A 21944-nucleotide genomic window follows, 5' to 3' on the forward strand; every position below is an offset into this window, starting at 1 on the left:
AAATCTCGCTTCTCCTTATTTGTCCTTCAGCCCTTGTCTCGAATTAGTGATATTTCTGGCAAAGGGAGAAGAAAAGGCTGAACACTAAGTCGGCAGATTCTTTGCATTAGCCGTCGTGTAAGATGTTGGAATTTTTCTCTTTCTATTCCTATCTTCATGGTCATGTCAATAATGATGATGCTGGAGGTAAACGTTTTTACTGGGCTAACATTATCCGCCTGATAATAAGGGACCCGAACTTTGGATCAAACCCTAAGGAGGACGTTCTATCAGCAGGTGATAAGTACTGGAGCTGCTGTATTGCCATTTGGTGAATGAATTCTGAACCATGCAGCAGTTTCTGGTAGAGCTTCTTGATGCCATATTAGTAAGTAATGTTACGGCATTACCTTTTCATGGTTTAAAAAATTTCTTCGTCTCTTTTTCTGCCTTACTTTCCCTCTCTGACTTTTTCTAACTAACTCAGCCGACTTCTTCCACAAATCCGCATATTCAATCATGAAAAGTCTGAAAAAGCAAAACAATAGTAAACTCAGAAGCCCAACCTCTAACGTAGATCCCCACCACCAGGTCTCCAACTCTAACATCAGGGATCTACGTTCCAAACTTCCAGAGGTTGAAATTCAATTACAGGAAATCAAACCAGACCTCTTGTTCCTGTGCGAATCCGGCATTGGACCGAATGTTCCCCTAGATGACTTCGCGATCAAAGGATACGCTAACTTTACATCCAAATCTGACCCCTAAAATCGTTATGGTCATGGACAAAGTTCAAAACAGACTTCGTAATCTCGTAGATGATGCTCTTTTTTCTTCTCTGCAGCCTCTTTCCCACACAAGAGACGCGGCGAACCTTTCTTTGGTCTATCGCTATATTCATGGCAATTGTTCGACTGAGCTCCAATCTATTGTCCCTCCTTACTTGACTTTCACAAAAACACTCGTCTAGTCAAAAATCACTATTAATAAATTCCCCCACACTCTATCGTTGCCTAAACCTAAGCATGGATTGCATGAACAAAGCTTCTTTCCTAGAACTGACCGTCTGTGGACCAGATGACTACAATATCATTATTTTCAAGTTCAACGTAAACAAATTCTTGTTGAGCCGTCCTCGTAAATGATCTAATTATACCAAATTACTTCGACAAATGATTACTACGTAACTGCCCCAATGACTACATTGCACACATTAACCCTTATCCTCGAGTGCCTACCGGGCTTTGATATATGGTGACCCCTTGTAAAAAAATCAATGATGCATTCTTCATTCGTCTTCAAAACTTTTTCCCAACGTTCAACAAAATTCTCAAGAATTTTTGGTAGAAATCATTTGATTTTGACTCGAAAAATAAAATATAACAAATAAATTTTTTCGGCACAATATATTAAAAAAATGACAAGAAGTTAGTTGACAACCCAATATATATATTGTGCGTGTGTATTTAGGTAGCATTTTTCAAAAATTTTAATGGAGGTACGATATGCATCACGAATGGTTTCGATTCTTCGTCGAATCATGATCGGGTGAAAAAAAGCAAATAAACAAAAAAAAAACTGGGGAAAAAAGAAAAGAAAAACTAAACTCTAGCCCAATGTACCAACATCTACAAAAACATGTTTTCCTCCAATTTAAGACAAATCCTAGTTAATAACACTAAAATAATACACCCCGAAACAAAATTTGATTTTAAATTAAAACTATTCGAAACTATCTGCATCGAAACCCAACAACCTAGAATTAACAACATTACATTTAAAACTACATTTTAAAATGTTTAACGTAATATAATTTTAGCCTGTGACGCTAATTCTGGCGCCGGGGAATTTTAATTCTTAACGCCTTCCCTGAAATAGTGTGAAAACATTCTCTTGAAATCTAACCGACTTCAACTACTTATATTTTTTTCTTCGTCTATTTTTTTCGTTTGCTTTTTCTCACTAATGATTCTTTTTTTATGCAAATAAAATAAATTTACATCATATTTTGATGTTTAGATTTTAGTTGAATTGATCGTTTAAAAATAATAAATATTCATCATTCGTACCAGCATTTGAAAATATTAAGTTAAAAAAAAAAAGAAGCTAAATGCATCGTTTTTTTAATGGAAAATTAGGCTCAATTTTTTCCGATACCGATTTCAATACATCAAAAAGTTTCGATTTTTTTCAATTCCGATTCCGATTAAGCACCCCAACGCTAGTTAAGATCTCTCTCTCTCTCTCTCTCTCTCTCTCTCTCTGGCTCTGGCTCGCTCGGTCTTTCCCTCTTCCTATTTATCTCTCTCTTTTTCTTTCACTCCCTTTCTCGCTCTCCCTTTTCTTCTTTCTGTTTATATTCTTTTCTCTCTCTCCTCCCCTCTCTCTCTCTATCTATCTATTTTTCTTTCAGATAGTATTTTGTGTAAAAAATATTTTTAGCAAACACCAACATATTTTCGCAGATAAATAAATCGATCCCTCCCTACATCTATGGAGAATCTGCGCTAAACAGGACGTTTACTAGGGTCGGACTTGGGACCTTTCTCTTTAAAAAAATTTCAAAAAAACTTTTCAATGAATATGAACCATATTGGATACGAATTGAGGGCTGAAAATTTGGAGTATGCTGTGGAGTAAATATCCGCTGATTTCTATCTGCGAAATTCGAATTATGATCATTTGAATGGGAAGGGAGGGGGCGTATGCAGACATAATTTAGAAACGGCTAGACCAAAGGGTAAATGGCTGAACGAAACTAATTCGCTTTCAATATCCAATCAATATAAGCAATAAAATAATTAGCTGATTAATTAATTAATTGATGATTATCGGTTCGTTTCGGTTTGTTGCCATGCTTATTGGATGGTGGCGGTTGTACTTGTTGACTCATCGAATCTCTTTAAATATTCCTCATCGGTGAATAAATCAACTGGCTCTTTACAGGCAATCACGTTATTGTCTTTATTGATACAAAGAAAAACATCTTTAATGCAAAATAATTAAAATTCTAAAACAACGATAGTTTTCTTTCCCTCGTGTATATATATATATATATATATATATATATATATATATATATATATATATATATATATATATATATATATTCTTAAAAATGTCACGTTAAAAGGAAAAGACACTTTGTTTCAAAATGTTTGTCTTTTATTGGTAACACGTTGCGTATAATTGTTTCAGACACCGGTGTTGTCATAAAATTATATAACAGTTCATCAATTATAATTTTGCACAACTTGGCTCAATCAGCGCGTAGACAAAACAATTTAAAACAATTTTTCAAAAGTTTCACAGCCGACGAATAGGACTTTTCTTATTAACACAGCGGATATTCATTTTTTTATCCACAACATGCATAGGAAATTTCCTGTTATCAGTGAAAAGGATGTTGTGCGTCATCAACCAACGGCTCTTAACCAAGTCGGCCAATCAGCTTTCATAGTAGTCGACAATTTTCAAGTCTAAACTTTACATCGAGCATCAATATATATATAGTCAGGTATATCAGAGATATACCTGACTAAAAAAAACATCCTACATACGTTTCCTAAGTTGGTCCTGGGCTGCTTATCGCGCTAACTTCCATATCTGAAGGTCATCCCTTTAGATGCTACGAGGAAAGCCGATGGATGGCAGATAGTCGCTCCACAACAATGGTTAAGTTCATATAAAAAATATTTATAGATGCAAATATATGTATTAATTTCGAATAAAAAAAAACACATGTTGTATGTAATATAATGAAATGGCATCCCATGGAAATTACATGATGATTTCCATACGAGGGGCGTGCAATAAGTAATGCCCCTGACCCAATTCCAGTTGTGTGATCTAGCTGAAATTTTGCATGTTCAATGATTTATATCTCTACGGGTTATGTGGCAAATTACAGCTCTGAATTAATTATGGTTTCTGTTTTACAGGTATTTGAACTGAGTCAGGTGTGAAATGGAGCCTGTTGAATGTCGAGCAGTGATCCAGTTTTTGTATTTGAAAAGACGCACACCACAGGAGACTTTTGATGAAATGAAAGAAACTTATGGTGATAATGTCCCATCATATGACCTTGTAAAACGCTGGCATCGTGAATTCAAACATGGCCGGAAGTCTGTGGAAACAGCTCTCAGACCTGTTCGCCCCCCCCCCTTCTGCCATTGATGAGGCATCTGTCCGTCAAGTTGAGGCTGCCATTTTGGAAGATTGGCGCATTACTATTCGCCAAATAGCCCAAGATGTCAAGATTTGTACAGGGTCTGTGGAAAGTATCATTCATGACCATTTGCATATGCATAAGGTGTCTGCCAGATGGATTCCCAGGTTGCTCACACTATTCCAGAAGCGAGAACGCGTCGAGTGCTCGAGGATGAATTTGGAGATGTGCCAAGAAGATGAGTCAAAGTTTTTCAAAAGACTGATTACACAGGATAAAACCTGGATCCATCACTATGATCCAGAGACCAAAGTGTAGTCAATGCAGTGGAAGCACTTGGACTCACCACCTCCAAAGAAGGCGAGGGTGCAGCCCTCCGCTGGCAAGGTCATGCTCACAGTCTTCTGGGACCAGGACGGAGTAGTGATGACAGATTTCCTGGCAAATGGGTACCACAATTACAGGAGCCTATTATGCTTCACTTTTGAGGAAATTAAGGGAAGCTATCAAAATCAAGAGGCGGGGCAAGATCAGCAAAGGTACCCTCCTCCTGCAGGATAACGCTCCAGTCCACAACTCGCATGTCGCCAGATCAGAAGCACAGGCGTGTGGTTCTGAAATCCTTCCCCATCCTCCCTACTCTCCTGACCTTGCACCCTCTGACTTTCACCTCTTCCCAGCCATGAAGTTGTTTTTGAAAGGAAAGCATTTCCCAGCCTTGATTTCTGAAGTCACATCGTGGTTGGAGGACCAACCTTGGGTGTTCTACAAAAACGGTCTCCAGAGCTGCATCAAGCGATGGGAGAAATGCATAACTCTGGGTGGTTCCTATATAGAGAAAGACTAATAACTGTGCCAAGTTTCGTTGCTTTACTGCTATGGGAAGTGGGTTAGGAGCATTACTTATTGCACGCCCTTCGTATCAATCATGTTATTGACATTCATTGTCTCTGCAGAGGTCCAATCAACATTTTATAACATGATAATTTAATGTAGAGCATTTTTTTAATTTGATGTTAACTTTTGTATCTCTCTTATTTACAATTGATTTTGGTGTGGGGGTAGTTTTGAGGACTCACATTATTTACCGTGTTTCCTGCCCACTTATAAATGGTGAATGTGTTTTTTCCTTTTTTTTTTTTTTTTTTTTTTACATCCTAGTTGTGTAACGGATATTAGTTTTTCCAGAAATCCATTTTACAACAGGAATTTGTTGACGTTAGATTCGAATATAAGCATGTTTTCATCTGCAGAACAACTTTTTGCGTGAGAAACTCTGATCATGGAAACCCTGCCTAATGTTGTTATACATTGAGGCTCTATACTAGTAAGTAGAAATTATAGTAACTAGTATGAATGTCGGAGAGGGTTACATAGTACATGTTAGGATAACCTAGCAGCAAGAAAAAAAAAAAAAACCTAGCTGCAGCTAATGTGATTGAAGTGGGGGGTTCGACTCCCCAGGAAAATGCACTAGAAATGCAGATGTTGAATGATATGAAATAGAGATGATGTCACGTATTTGGAGGATAGGATAGTTTCTAGTCACATGGAGTCGGGGAACAAGATAAGCGACATGCGTCCGACAATGTTTTTTTTTGCTTTTTTTTACATGGGAGTCACCACTTATCAAGGCCCGGAGGCAACTCAGAGATAAGGGTTATTGCTTGTACAGTAATCAATGAGATAGTATTGTAGTAATCATTAGTATTGGAGATTTGATAGAGTGTCTTACTTAAGGGGGCGGTTTGTCAGGAATTTGTTTATGTTGGATTTGAAAACATCCAAGTCAGGTGGGAAACAGGCGAACGGAAGAGAGTTCCACAATCGTGCACTTCTGAGAAAGAAGCTCTGCTCATGGAATCTACGTTTGGATTTAGGCACAGATAAAGAGTGGGGAAAATTATTCACAGTAGTTTAAGCCAGACGGGTGTTTCTCGTGAAAGATTGGCGAGGGGGCACGAGAGATTGGAGCTCAGACGAGCACTTGCCATGGAAATAATGATAAAACAAAGACAGGCTCGCAATGTCTCTTCTGTGGGAGAGAGGCTGCAGGGAAGAGAAAAGGGCATCCCCAACCAAACCACGAAATCTATTTTGTACTCTGTCAAGGCAGGATAGACTGTTTTTAGCAGCTCCTGCCCAGATGTGGCAGCAGTACTCCATCCTTTTATGCAGATAGAGAATTGCATCAGAAGTGAGATATCTTCTGGAGCGGTAGAAGAATCTCACCATTTTCCCAGCGTCCCTGGCAACAGATTTGATGTATGTGTTCCATTTAAGATCAGGAGTAAAGGTCAAACCCAGAAGCTTGTCAAAACATGGAGCCTCCCCAAGACGAGAGCCATCGATTTCAATTGATGCCAGATGGGGATCAGAGCGTTGATGATGTAAAGATAGAAGCTTGGTTTTAGATGCATTAAAAGTGACCAGCCACCTCTTCCCCCATTGTACCACGTGCTCGAGATCAGAGGAGAAAGAATCAGAGAGAACTTTGTCATTTACGGCCTTTGATGTGTTGCCATAGATGGTCGTGTCATCAGCATAGATGTCAACGAATGATTTAAGTATGTGTTTTGGGAGATCATTTATGTAGATCAGGAAGAGAGTTGGGCCCAGGATTGACCCCTGAGGGACTCCAGCATTAATACTGTGGGCCTCTGATTTCTGCCCATCAACCACTACTCTTATCACCCTATCAGAGAGAAACGATTTAATGATAGAGAAAACATTTCCAGTTATACCGTAGCTGGAAATCTTGTGAAGTAGGCCCTTATGCCATACCTTATCGAAGGCCTTTGATACATCAAGAGCAATTGCCCTGAAAAGGAAACCTTTGTCAAGAGATTCACTAATCCTATGTGATATAACCGTTAGCACATCTGCTGTAGATCTTGCAGAGCGGAAACCATATTGCATGTCACTAAGAAGGTTGTTTCTGTTGAGGTGGTTGACTACTTCTTTATTTAATATGGATTCCAACAACTTACTCATAACACACAGGAAACTTATTGATCTGTACTGAGAGGGAGATGACTTTTCACCTGAATTCTTAAATGCAGGGCATACTGATGAGGTTTTCCAGAGTGTTGGAAAGCACTTCTCCTTAAGGCAACGCTTAAACAGTTTGTAAGTATGGGGGCAAGTTCTGGTTCGAGCTTTTTCAGCACTATAACTGGAATGCCATCAGGGCCAGTTGCTTTACTGGAACCAAGGTTCTTGATTAGCTTGGCGACCTCACGCACAGATATTTGTATGTTGCATAGCGTGTTGTCTGTTATAGGAGGAAATACAGAGTTGATGGCCATTGTCGCATAGGGCAGAATTAGCTGCAAAGTTCTTGGCAAATAGTCTGGCAATGTAGAGAGAATCTAAGGGAATGTTGTCTCGAGACTCGACCCGTGCGTCGCTATTTTAAGATTAAGTTAGAAAACAAGTAAAGAAGTAATCAGAATTAAGTAAAAGTTGCAAATGAAGATTTGTCCGACCCGAAGTCATGGTTGTATTTACAGCAACTTTATTCACCGCCTTAGATTTTTACATCTTAACTATCAACATTTTTGACAGTCTCCCTTGCTCGGAGCCATTAAAGTCAGTGGACCGCTTCTCTCTCTCTCTCTCTCTCTCTCTCTCTCTCTCTCTCTCTCTCTCTCTATCTATCTATCTATCTATCTATCTATCTATCTGACTGCCAACTGTGTCTGCCAACTCTGACTGCCAACTCTTGACTAATTTCAACGTGTCTCTCAAAAATCATCCTCCCCTTTAAATGACGTCATCAGCACATATGACCAATGACCACACGATCATTGTTCGATCACTGTCACTTAGTCATCCGTTTTAATTTTTACTTAGCAAATTCCTTTTCCCCAGCTAAATGTCCTATGAACTATTTTGATGTAAATCTTTTCTCGGTTTAAATACCTTTTTCGCTTCAATAACATTCTTTCTGTTATTGAAATTTAGACTAAACACTGATGATCGGCCATGAGCTATCTACCCCGTATTTTCCGAGGGTCAATAACATGAAAGGAGGATAGAGCAAAATTTCTAGTTTGTTCAAGAGTGGACGCGCGACAGAAAAAATGTGCCCACCAATGTAGAAATGTAAGTGAATTAGATACTGGTTTCTCCTCTCATAAACAACATCTCTCTAAATAAAACCTTTGAAAGCCCAGCAAGTCTCCATTGTGTTTCGATGCTTGAGTAGATTCGTGTTAAGCTAAACAAAAGATCAACAACTACAAGGGTTATATATCATTTTAGTTTTTAGTTTTTGGAATCCTTTGAGATGAGGCTTCATAATTTGAGTAGTTATATATGGCGGAGTGGATAGAGGCGGTGAGTCCCTATGGTTCCAGTTGAGCATTGTCTGAAGATAGCAGTTTCGATCCTACCTAAAGCAGGCCAGAGGATTAGTTGGTCAAAAACGTGGTGAGATGATAACAACTATGGAAGGCAGTAATTACTGCGGATACAGTTATAAGACTCAGCATTCATATCCCATCGCAGTTAACCACCTAAAGAAGGTTAGAGGATAAATTGGCCGAAACGTGATGAAACAAGAACTATGAAGATGAAAATAGCAATTCATAAAAAAATTGATACTAAAACCACAAGGGGATTAGGGTTAGGGTTAGGGTTAGGGTTAGGGGATTACGAAGATCAGAGAATGAATACCTGCAACCACGCACATATGTAAAAAGATTTTTTTGATGATTTGTTTTCTTGATTGTTCACAGTAGAAAACACACGTGCAGACAAGTGCACATTTGCGTAAGATACTACTGTGCGAACAGTTTTGTGAAACATTAAAATGTTACAATGCTAGGCACACAAAAAACTAAAGGAAATTTTCTTTTAGTTGTGGTAGCAAAGCGAATTCTTGCTGCAAATGTCTTATAAAGGGGAACCAGAACCTTGATCTCAGTCGGGTACCTTTCATAGAAATAACGATTGAGTATGAAAAGCCTATCGTAAAATATCATTCAATGTTGTTGTTTTTTTCGTATTTTTCAGGTGAGGAAAAAATCGACATTTTCACAGAACCAAACATAAACAATTTGATCGCAGAGAACAAAGAGGTCAAACATGGCGGTTGGTGGCAACCTCCGGCATGCAAATCGTGGCAAAAAGTGGCCGTCATTATTCCGTACCGAGACAGATGGAAACACCTGAAAATTCTGCTCAAACGTTTGCACCCAATGCTCAGAAAACAACAAGTGCATTATAGGATCTTTGTCATTGAACAGGTAAGAGAGGTCTTTTCAAGGGTTTTAAAAGTTTTAAGATTCTCATTCTCAAATTGGTTCAACGTTACATTAGCTCAAATAAGATTAATCTTTTTTTTTTTCTTCACCGTTGTTTTTAGTCGCGTACACGCGACTCTATAAGTCACTCCGTTGGTTCATCGGTCTGTCGGTCGGTCTGTCGGTTGGTCTGTCGGTCACTCCATAACACTTTTGTGCTTGGCCTTTTTGGTTAAAATCAATGGTCTGCTGTTCTTAGCTTTTTAAGCTTTTCTTGGCCTTTTGGCCAAGCTCAAAGTGTTGTATCTGTTCTTATTACATACTGTACTTATGTTTGTAACTTTGTGATATAAAGTGGGGGATCATTTTTCTGTATTAATTTAATGTAAAATGATTACAACCAGTCAGTCTCAAAGCCATTTAAGTCATTCTCCAGATCATTCAAGTTGTTTTTGAAGGATTACACTTATTTTTTAAGCATTCAAGTCATTCTTAAGGTCATTCAATTCATCCTTAAGTTCATTAAACTCATTCCTTCCTTCCTTCTTTTTTTATTTTTTGTTTACATTTTTAGATAAAAAATAATTGTGTGAGAACGGTGAATTTGTTAACACATTTACTAATCTGTTTCAATATTAGTTTTATTTTATTTTATTTATTTAGGTTTTATTTTTTTGCTTCAGGTTTTATTAATTATTTTTTTTAGATTTTAAGTTTCTATAAGTTGGGTGAAGGATTCCAATATGGGTTTTTCATTCTTATATTTCTCATTGGTAGATTCATGTGCGTTTTTGCTGCTAAATGACTTTAGGCGGCATTCGATTCGTAGGAAAATCATGTTTAATTTTCGATTTATGAGCGATTATTCGGAAAATAGGTAACTTTACGCAAATAGGAAGGATTTCTTTTCATGTTTGAGTGATCCGTCCGTGATTTTGCATTTTAATATACTTCATAGAAATGTTTCTGTTATGTCAACAAAAAAAACTATTTTCTTTACGTCACAAGGGTCACGCTCATACATGAATTCCATAGCTAATATAATATACTGACCCAACGAGTCACGGGTAGTCTAGTTTCATCTAATTATTACGCTGAATTTATTTTGTTCATAACATAATTGCGTAGAATTTAAGATGAAAACATTTTACCACATGGATATATATATATATATATATATATATATATATATATATATATATATATATATATATATATACAGTAGCGTCGAAAAGTTAAGGAACGATCGATCATTTTTTTTAATGGCTTCTAACTTTATCTATGAAAAAGAAAAAAAAAAATTTTGGTGAATTTTCCAATGTTTAAAAATGGTAGTTAAAGAAAAAAAAAAATTTTAATTTTTGATTTTAATACATTTTAGTTTATTTTACATATAAATAAATTTAATTAAATTACAGGCGTCCAAAAGTTAAGGAATGAGGGAAATTCATTATGAAAAAATAAAGAATCCTTTCAGTATTTAGTGAAAAGTCCCTTGTTTTCAATCACACTATGGCATCTTTTGCTGCAAGACAGAACCAATCGTTCACATGTTATAGGTGAAATATTATTCCAGGATGTTTTTATACATTCCCATAAATCATCAAGATTTTTTTTTTTGGGGGGGGGGGTCTGTGATCTTATCACCAATAATTTTCCAAACATTTTCAATTGGATTCAGGTCTGGGCTCTGAGCTGGCCAATCCATGACACAAATATTGGATCTATTTAGCTCTTCTAAAACTATTTTTGCTTTATGGCACGGTGTGTTGTCTTGCATAAAGATATGAGAATTAGAAAGATTAGGTACCACATGTTCTCTAATCAATTCTCTGTACATTCGGGCATTAACTTTTCCATGAATTCTCACAAGGGGGCCAGTTCCTTTTGAAGATATCATGCCCCATACCATTATACTGCCGCCTCCAAATTTTACTGTACTTTTAACGCACTTAGGGGACAGTCTTTCTCCATTTTTTCATCTGACATATGGTCTTTTGTCTGATCCGAAAAGATTAAATTTAGATTCATCAGTAAAATGAACCTTTTTCAATTTTTTTTCTTCCCAAAACAAATGTTTTTCGGCGAATAACAATCTCGACTTTTTATTCTTAATAGAAATTAAAGGCTTTGAGCATGGACTTCTTGAAAATAATCCGACTTCGTTTAATCTTCGTGAGATCGTTTGTCGGGAAATCTTGTGTCCAGTTTCGGATGTAAAATCCCGGGATATCGAAGCCGCAGTTTTAAAGCGATCAGAATGAGATGATCAAGTGATGGTTCTATCCTCCCTTTTAGTTGTTATTTGGGGTCGGCCCGATTTTTTCTTTTCAGTCAATGGTAAATCTTTTTTTCTATTTTCAATAATCCGAAAAACAACGCTTTTAGACCTTTTCAATATTTTAGCAATCTCCCTATGGACTTTTTTTCATCATAATGGTCACAAATAAGCTGTTTTTCTTGTACAGATAGCCTTTTTCGAATATTCGGAGTCGACATTTTGTTGTTGTTAATAAAATTGTTAACGTTTGTATTAATTTGCTGCGTTCCTAAACTTTTGGGCGCCTGTAGTTTAATTAAATTTATTTATATGTAAAAAACAAATATGTATTAAAAATTAAAAAAAAATATGTTTTATTTAACTACCATTATTAAACATTGGAAAATTCACCCAACATTTTTTTTTTCCTTTTTTATAGATAAAGTTAGAAGCCATTCAAAAAATAAAAGTGGGAAGAAAAAAATGAGAAAAGGTTCATTTTACTGATGAATCTAAATTTAATCTTTTCAGATCAAACAAAAGACCACATGTCAGATGAAAAAATGGAGAAAGACTGTCCCCTAAGTGCGTTAAAAGTACAGTAAAATTTGGAGGCGGCAGTATAATGGTATGGGGCATGATATCTTCAAAAGGAACTGGCCCCCTTGTGAGAATTCATGGAAAAGTTAATGCCCGAATGTACAGAGAATTGATTAGAGAACATGTGGTTCCTAATCTTTCTAATTCTCATATCTTTAAGCAAGACAACGCACCGTGTCATGAAGCAAAAATAGTTTTAGAAGAGCTAAATAGATCCAATATTTGCGTTATGGATTGGCCAGCTCAGAGCCCAGATCTGAATCCAATTGAAAATGTTTGGAAAATTATTGGTGATAAGATCACAGAAAAAAACCCAAAAAATCTTGATGATTTATGGGAATGTATAAAAACATCCTGGAATAATATTTCACCTATAACATGTGAACGATTGGTTCTGTCTTGCAGCAAAAGATGCCATAGTGTGATTGAAAACAAGGGGCTTTTCACTAAATACTGAAAGGATTCTTTATTTTTTCATAATGAATTTCCCTCATTCCTTAACTTTTGGACGCCTGTAATTTAATTAAATTTATTTATATGTAAAAAAAAAACTAATATGTATTAAAATCAAAAATTAAAAAAAAAAAATTTCTTTACCATTTTTAAACATTGGAAAATTCACCAAAAATTTTTTTTCTTTTTCATAGATAAAGTTAGAAGCCATTAAAAAAAAATGATCGATCGTTCCTTAACTTTTCGACGCTACTGTATATATATAAGTTTGTATTCCTGTCTGTTTGTTTGTTTGTTCACAATTTGATTAATATATACAAAACGTGTCTTATTTTAATCTTTCATTTATTTCTATATATAGTATTATACTTGCAAAAGTATACAATTAAGAGGTCACCTTATTTGCATATGACATTAAAAAAATCGAATTTTACTAAATAGCGGTCTCTTAGTTAATGTTTTTAGCAAGAGAATTATTTCAAGTATTCTGTTTATAATTGTTATTTACTAAATTTTAAACAACAATTATATTGATAATATATGTAATTTAATTTATTTTGGAATTAATATTTCCAACAGAGCGACCTTTTTTTTTAAACTTTTTTTAGAGTTACTGCTCCTAGAACAAACGTTTACCAAATATCATTTGGTAATTTAATTAAGTTTCTTGCTGGAAAAATAATTTTGTGTAGATAGAAAAATGTTTCGCTTTTATTGTTTTTTTTTTTTTAATATTCAAAAAAAAACATTACGAAAAAAAGTTCAAAGATGTCATTTGTTTGTTTTATTTTATTCCTTAAACGGAGCGTTATTTCATACCTAAAAAAATGATCTACTGCCCCCCTCCACTCTAAATTCCACAATTTACACTTTTTTTTTAATTTTTCGCGTTAATTTCATCGATTACAAACTTAATTTTCTAATTAAAAAGGTAACTTTATACGACGTGACCCAGCGGCGTTTAACCCCTAAAAAAATGGAGATCTACTTTTTTCAGCCTAATACATTTAAACAGTCTTTATAAATATTATGAGAGACGAAATTTTGAAAAAAAAAATAATATGTTAGAGTGGGGGATCACTTTTCTATATAAATTTAACGTAAAATGAGCACCCAATTTTTGGCCACCAAACGTTCAACGAGACATGTCGCCTCTAGCATTTTTTCAAGTTTGGCGATTGAGGGGGGAGGGGGGCAAAATTTGACAAATACAATTTGTTTTTTTCTCTGGTGGGGGGGCGGAAATTACATCGGAAACATAAAATAACGATAAATTTAATTGTTTTTTATGAGACCATTCTCTACTTTCGCCTAACAATTTAATAAACAAAACAAACCCCAAACTATAACAAATTAATTTTTTTGCGGGGGATTACCATCACTTGATCATCTCATTCTGATCGCTTTAAAACTGCAGCTTCGATATCCCGGGATTTTACATCCGAAACTGGACACAAGATTTCCCGACAAACTTAGTTCATGAAAGAGCTTAAAAATGCCAATTTGCCAAACCTTAGAAAGGCCAAATTTCAAAAGCAATATAGCGGCCTTGAATAATAAATATAATGATAAAAAAAATAATAAAAATGACATTTTTTCTTTCTGATTTTATTTCAGCCTTTGGATCTAACATTGTCTTTTATATAAAAATAAATATTTTTTATATTTTTTTGTCTGGCAAATAATTTACACATTTACCAAAATAAAAAATAAATGCACGCATTAGTGTTTATAAACGTTATTTTTTAGGTTCGCAAAATCATGAGTTTTCTTAGGACAGTAATCCCTTCTGCCAAAATATCTGGTTGAAAGGGTATCAGATACTTCTGGGGGGCGATTACATTTACATGTTTTTATCCGTTCTTTTATTTTTGAAATTGTTGTAAGGTATCCACGTTACCCATGATGAAAATTATTAGTATAGCAGGCATGTTTCAAACTGAACTTCATGTCAACCCAGGCAACACCGGGTACCCATGCTAGTATATATATATATATATATATATATATATATATATATATATATATAGTAATTTATAAAATATATATGGCGATTAAGCTACACTGAACATTCTGCGTTTCATCCAACTATAGGATTCGTCAGGCTTATGCGCATAAGCCTGACGAATCCTATAGTTGGATGAAACGCAAAATGTTCAGTGTAGCTTAATCGCCATATATATTTTATAAATTACTAACTAGCTCTATCTACGTATTGAGCACTTTTGAAGTAAATACTTAAAGTTTACGCATAAATCTATACTTTCGTATATTAAATTTATGTGAATAAATGAAGTAGTTATATATATATATATATATATATATATATATATATATATATATATATATATATATATATATATATATATATATACCGGTTGTATCGATGGGTTTCCTAGATGTAAATTCAATGAAATGATATCAATTCTTTGTTGGTCTGACGAAGTGTTGTCCCTGAATTGAGACTCCACGTTATTGGTTACATATATGCATACATGTTTCAGTGGAGTCCCAATTCAGGCACAGCACTTCGTCAGACCAAAAAAGAATTGATATCATTTCATTGGGTTTACATCTAGGAAACCAATCGATACAACGATATATATATATATATATATATATATATATATATATATATATATATATATATATATATAATTATTATAGCAAAAAAATAATTATGACAGCCCCTTTAAGAAATTCGTTTCTTATCGTTGAGCACTTTCAGTTGAATTAAAGTCGGTCAATTTAGCTCTTATGCATAGATCATCGTATAACGATTAGATCACTCTCTGACTGACGTAAATGAACATTTAAAAATAAGATGTTTAAATTCAACGTTATTTCACGCGGTTAATGGTAGCCGAATGGATTAGGTCTTCGTTAATCGAGCCAGGGATGTCTCGTGTTGCGGGGTTAAAATCGTTCGACTGGTATTAATCGTGACACTCTGCACTGAAGATTCCCGAAAGGATGAAACACTAGTGTCTGTAGGTATTTAATTATTATAGTAAAAAAAATAATTATATATATATATATAAGTGATCTTGTTGGTGTGTGTTCGAAAAGTCTCTACCCAACTCTTCTCAGGATATTTGGTCTGCAGACTTGACATTTGATATACAAGGTATTTCGACCTGTGGCTCACTTTTGCTTGTAGAGATAGCTATTAAGAGGTCAAAATAAATTTAAAAAAGACAGTTGACCTTGGCGAGAGTAGATCGATTAACTTCAGAGCACGCATACAAAAATATTTAGCTTGAAGTTTCTTATTTGTTAGCTTTTTATCATCCAACCGTAGCTTAGACAAGAACGATTGTGGCTGAAGTGTTAAATAACAACTAAGGATGGAGTGTCGATTGTCTTGGTTTCGATTCCAGCTGATGGTACCAAAGTCATTTTTTTCAACTTTTGAAATCATTGCTATATATTGTGTTCAAAATAATAATCAATAGAGAATTGTTTTTCTAATAATAAATGCGAAATTTGCATGAATTAAAATATCATATTTAAGCTTATGTTACGACCAGACACACCCTGGCGGCCTGCTAGTATGTAAATAAGTAAAATATCTCTTCCTTTTTTCCTGGTTCCTGCTTTCATACCAATATTTATTTAATAAGCTCAATGTAATTACAGAGCAATATAATGAATGAATGACAAAAGTCTATATTCCAAAGTTCATGATGTTGACCATCTTACAATTTATTCCTTAAATTGTAAATGTCAACTGAATTAAAGGAATAAATTGTAAGATGGTCAACATTGTGAACTTTGGAATATAGACTTTTGTCATTCATTTATTATACATATTGTGACAAAATTTACAAGGATACTATGTAGGGAGTTGAGCAGAAACATTATCTACAGATCTCCACAGTGTAAGAGTGGGATTTTGCTACTTGTTAGGTTAGTCGGGAGTATTTACATCGAGGGGTTACAAGGGCTTTGATTTCGTCAGAGCACTTTCCATTAAAATACTTGTAAAATAGGCACAGGGATAAATTTTGTTGATGAGACAGAGGTTGGAGTTTGGTTGACAGTGTGGAATCTATAAGGGTGGTGACGCTTTTTTAACCCTGTCTAGGATTGAGAGACTAGTAGCAGGTGCATGTCCAGATGAGGCAACATTACTCTAGACGGCCTTGTAAATGTACAGGTTACTCTAGTGCATAAGTAACTGTCTAGTATGGTAGAGAGAGCCCATTTCTTCGCTCCAGCCTTGCCAATCCCCTCTATATATTTGTTCCAGTTCATGTTCCCTTTGAGCGTTAAGCTGAGTAGTTTGAATGAGGAGCTTTCAGGTAGTGTATCATAATCCATTGCTATCGATGAATGAAAATGTTTCTTGTAATTATTAAAGGAAGGAAGCTTAGTCTTGGCAGCGTTGAATGTTACCATCCATTTACAAAGAGAGCAATTCATATAGTGTTTCAGAATTTAAGAGATGTAAACTGATAATTTGCATTATTGGGATTACACGAATTACTATTCTCGTCTTCTTTGTTATTTTCACCACGTTTCGGTTGATGTAACCTCCGACCTTCTGCAATTGCATCTTTTAGGTTAAGAATATTTGTGTCGAACTCGGAATCTAGTTATTCCTTTTATGGAATTTTAGATGCAGATTATTATTTTGATTATTCGGACTCTCGTTCCCATCTTGGTTTTTGATTTCCCACACTCCCATGGCGGTAATCTATTAAGCCAGCAATGCACCCTTTTCTCCAGTTACTTTACAAATGCTTTTAGCCACAACTCAATTTTTCCTCTCAAATAATCTAATCGCGCAATTCCATAGTTGCGACCTTGAACTGCCATTTTGCCTACAATACACCTTGGCATATCTGTCCCCAACCGAAACACTGAATGGGATCTTGTTTACTAGTGGTTGAACATGACAAATAGGAACTAATCAGTGAACACATTACATTACGTTTTCGTTAAGCTGTATTTATGGATACGAAAAAAAACGCCATTTCTGATTTGATTTTTGTGTTGAATGGTGATAAAAGCAGGAAATCATTACGAATGCTAGATTACATAATCATCATCGTTGTCGTCATCGTCATCATCAGCATCATTATAATTACCATTATAATCATAATATTATTTCGCAAAGCGTTGTGGGCCAGTGGATTAGGAGGTTGCCTCGTAAGCATTAGTTTTGACCTTCGCATACACGTAATGCTGTTTTTTGTTTTTTTGTTTTTGTTTTGTTTGTTTTTTTTTCATTTAAACAGAGTTATTTTGTAATTTCGGCGGATTCAAACAAAAAATAAGTTTCTTATTTTGATTTTTTATCTCGATTTTTTTTATTTCGATAGTTTAAGTAAACTAAAGGTTAAGTTTTTATTTAAAAGAAAAAATTCCAATTTAATAAACAAAAACAAACTTTCTATCATTTACATTTTTTTTTTTTTTTTTTACAGTTTTGACATTTAAACAGGGTTATCGGCAATTAACTGATTTTTAAGTCATAACTAATCATTTTTCTAACGGTTATTTCAGTTAACTGTGTTATTTTTAAAACTGAATTATGTTCCGTTTGTTTTCGTTGCAGCAAACCGTAACGAGAAATCTTTCTAGACTGAGGCAACATTAAAAAAGTTCGCTTAAACTAGTATATAGTCATAAAATAGTGCTCAATATCCGGAGAATAGCTTCTTATCTTCGTATCACTTCTGCCAAAATATGTGGTAGGGAGGTTTTCACATGCTACTTTTTTGAGGCGATTACATTTTCGTGTTTTTAGCCGTTCTTTTATTTTTTAAATTGTTGTCAGGGTAATGATGGAGTAGCAGTATCAGAATTTTGGGGGAATTTTTGACACCCCTAACAGAAAACTGCGATTAAAATATAGAAAACTCGTAATTTCTCTTTCTAAAGTGGATTATTTATTTTCTTTATAGAATATGCTTCCAAAATACACTATTTAAGTTGTTTAAAAAATAATAGAAATATTATTTTTCATTGTTTAAAAAACATTGTTTACAAAGTGCGTGCGTGCGCTCTGGGAAGCCATTTTGTTACGTAGTGAAATCAATTGATTTTTATGAGATGAATATTTTTCAATTTTTAAACTTTAAAAATCTATCAAAATTTTCCTATTCGTTCAATTGTTACGTTTTTTTCAGGGTGAATGTAAAATTTTATGCTCTTTCCGATAAACTAAATATAATATTTTAGACAAACGTTGTTTTATAAATTCACCCCCCCCCATTTTGGAATGTCTATGAGAATTTTAATAATTAATTTTGTTTGGCACGTTTTATATATCACAAATTGAAGATAAAACATGAATAAATAAAATACTCAAATTTAAAACAACAAAAAATATCACTTATCTGTAAATTTACCGCTATTTAATTTCCTGAAAAATATATATAAGGTTGCGAACGCAACTGACCTAACTGTTATCGGTTCGGATTATATGCCCGGCAAACTGAGTACAATTTCCGACTAAGTTATAGATGAATTAATATGAAACTGTTCAGTCCTGTTCTAGGAAAATGTTTAGAAAAAATATTTTTATAAATAACTGTAATTCCATATCATATGATTAAACTCTCACGTTCACTTAGAATAATATAATGCGATTGCCATTCCTCCGGTTTCGCATACACGTAATGCTGTTTTTTGTTTTTTTTGTTTTTGTTTTGTTTGTTTTTTTTTCATTTAAACAGAGTTATTTTGTAATTTCGGCGGATTCAAACAAAAAATAAGTTTCTTATTTTGATTTTTTATCTCGATTTTTTTTATTTCGATAGTTTAAGTAAACTAAAGGTTAAGTTTTTATTTAAAAGAAAAAATTCCAATTTAATAAACAAAAACAAACAAACTTTCTATCATTTACATTTTTTTTTTTTTTTTTACAGTTTTGACATTTAAACAGGGTTATCGGCAATTAACTGATTTTTAAGTCATAACTAATCATTTTTCTAACGGTTATTTCAGTTAACTGTGTTATTTTTAAAACTGAATTATGTTCCGTTTGTTTTCGTTGCAGCAAACCGTAACGAGAAATCTTTCTAGACTGAGGCAACATTAAAAAAGTTCGCTTAAACTAGTATATAGTCATAAAATAGTGCTCAATATCCGGAGAATAGCTTCTTATCTTCGTATCACTTCTTCTACAAAATATGTGGTAGGGAGGTTTTTACATGCTACTTTTTTGAGGCGATTACATTTTCGTGTTTTTAGCCATTCTTTTATTTTTTAAATTGTTGTCAGGGTAATGATGGAGTAAGCAGCTGTGTCCAAACCGAACTTCATGTCCAGCGGGAAACGCCGGGTATCCATGCTAGTATAAGATAATTTTTATCACACAGCTCATCTATTAAACATATATTCCAAACATATCAATCATCAGAACGAATAATAGATTAAAATAAGACCAAATAGAAATAACACATTTAACAACATTTTACAATATGTAAACAACAGCAACATAACATCTTCAACATAACATCTTCTATAATCAAACGTTGGTTTGTGTGTGTGTGTGTGTGTGTGTGTGTGTGTGTGTGTGTGTGTGTGTGTGTGTGTGTGTGTTTGTGTGTGTGTGTTTGTGTGTGTGTGAGTTCCTTATTCATAGGCTCCAAAGCGGCTGAGCCTTTCTTTTGCAAATTTCACACAAAGTGTGTGTGTGTGTGTGTGTGTGTGTGTGTGTGTGTGTGTGTGTGTGTGTGTGTGTGTGTGTGTGTGTTCGTATATCTGCTAAAAACTTTCGTCAGCTGCATCGGATTAGGGCGAAACAATTACCATCTAAAAGATCGATCCATCGGACGCATAATATCTGAAAATTAGGAAAAGAAAAGGTTAATTCTGTGGTGATTAACTGGAGCATTTCTTGCAAGGGGTCACTTTTCATGATGTCATTTTCATGTAATGCATGCGTAGCAAACTGAAAGCATGTTTATAAACATTATTTTGTAGGGTCACAATATAATAAGTTACCATGGTCTGATGGGCAAAAGCGTTTACCAGTAACGTTTTTCCCTTCTTTTTCATTTCAGGTTCGAGCAGCTAATTTTGTTTGTTTTTCGGTCGCATATGCATTCACTGCTATTTTGATTGAAAGAAGAGTTGTTTTCGTTCATTTATTTTTAGGGTGGATTCCAGCACACAGGTTGGTTGGGAAGTTATCACCTACTTCTTCATTTTGTAGAGTTCCTCAATATCTTTAGTATAGCAGCTGTGTCCAAACCGAACTTTATGTCAAACCTGAGAAACGCTGGGCACCCATGCTAGTTTATTATATAAAAAAAAAACTTTTCTCATCTTCATCAGACCAGGTCGAAATTAGTACCATCTGAAAGAGCAATGCCCTGGATGCATAATATGTGAAAATTGGAAAAAAAGATTAATTATGTGGTGGTTAACTGAATCAATTTTTGGTAGGGGGGGGGTCCGTTTTCGCATCCTGTTTTTTGCAAGTAACTCACGCGTATCAAACTAAAACTGTTTAAAAAGCTTATTTTGCAACGTCATAACGTCATAAGCACTCGTGGTCATGTGGCCAAACATGTTTGCTTGTAACGTTTTTCCCTTCTTTTTTCTTTCGCGTTTTATGTCTGACGCAGCTCATGTTTTTTTTTTTTTTTTTTTTGCAGTCGCATAAGCAATCCCTGGTATTTTGATTGAAAGAAAAGTTGTTTTGATTCATTTTTTTTTATTTTATTTTACGGGGGTTCCAGCGCATGGGCAACAAAAAGTGCTTAATATTGTTTTTTTTTTTTTTTTTTTTTTACATTTTCACTCCAAACAAGGCACATTGCCACTTTGGTGTAGGAGACTACTATCAGAGACATAAGCTACTGGGGATGTAGGGAGTTGGGCAGCAAGATGTCGGTTCACGTTACACTTGAACTTCTGCATGTCAGTACAGTTGGGGAAGCAGGGAGCCGGAAGGGAATTCCAAAGTCTAACAGTTCTGGGGAAGAAACTACTGGAGTAGCAAGCTCTCCTACATCTAGGGATATCTACTGTGTAGGGTGAGATTTAGCTGCTTGTCGGGTTTGTTGCGGGTATTTACGTCGTGGGGGCACAAGTGCTTGCAGTTCGTCAGAGCATTCACCATTAAAATACTTGTTGAACAGGCAGAGGGAGGCAACATTTCGTCGGTGGGACAGAAGCTGAAGCTTGATGATAGTTCAGGACCTATCAGGTTGGAGACTCTCTTTTGGACCCTGTCTAGGAGCGAGAGACTAATAGCAGATGCACCAGCCCAAAT

At 34.9% G+C, this 21944-nt stretch overlaps 1 protein-coding gene across 3 annotated transcripts in view; it reads left to right on the top strand.

Moving 5' to 3' along the window:
* Positions 1–21944, top strand: part of LOC145291913 (beta-1,4-galactosyltransferase 3-like) — a 367549-nt gene that overhangs the window by 221683 nt on the left and 123922 nt on the right. For all 3 annotated transcript variants that reach the window (XM_080137751.1, XM_080137752.1, XM_080137750.1), the window contains exon 4: positions 9167–9399. In XM_080137751.1, the coding sequence (XP_079993877.1) occupies positions 9167–9399 (233 nt within the window). The remainder of the gene's footprint in view (positions 1–9166; positions 9400–21944) is intronic.

This window comes from Euprymna scolopes, chromosome 13 (assembly GCF_053919585.1).
Source record: "Euprymna scolopes isolate OS-2025 chromosome 13, ASM5391958v1, whole genome shotgun sequence".
Taxonomy (NCBI): Eukaryota; Metazoa; Mollusca; class Cephalopoda; order Sepiida; family Sepiolidae; genus Euprymna; species Euprymna scolopes.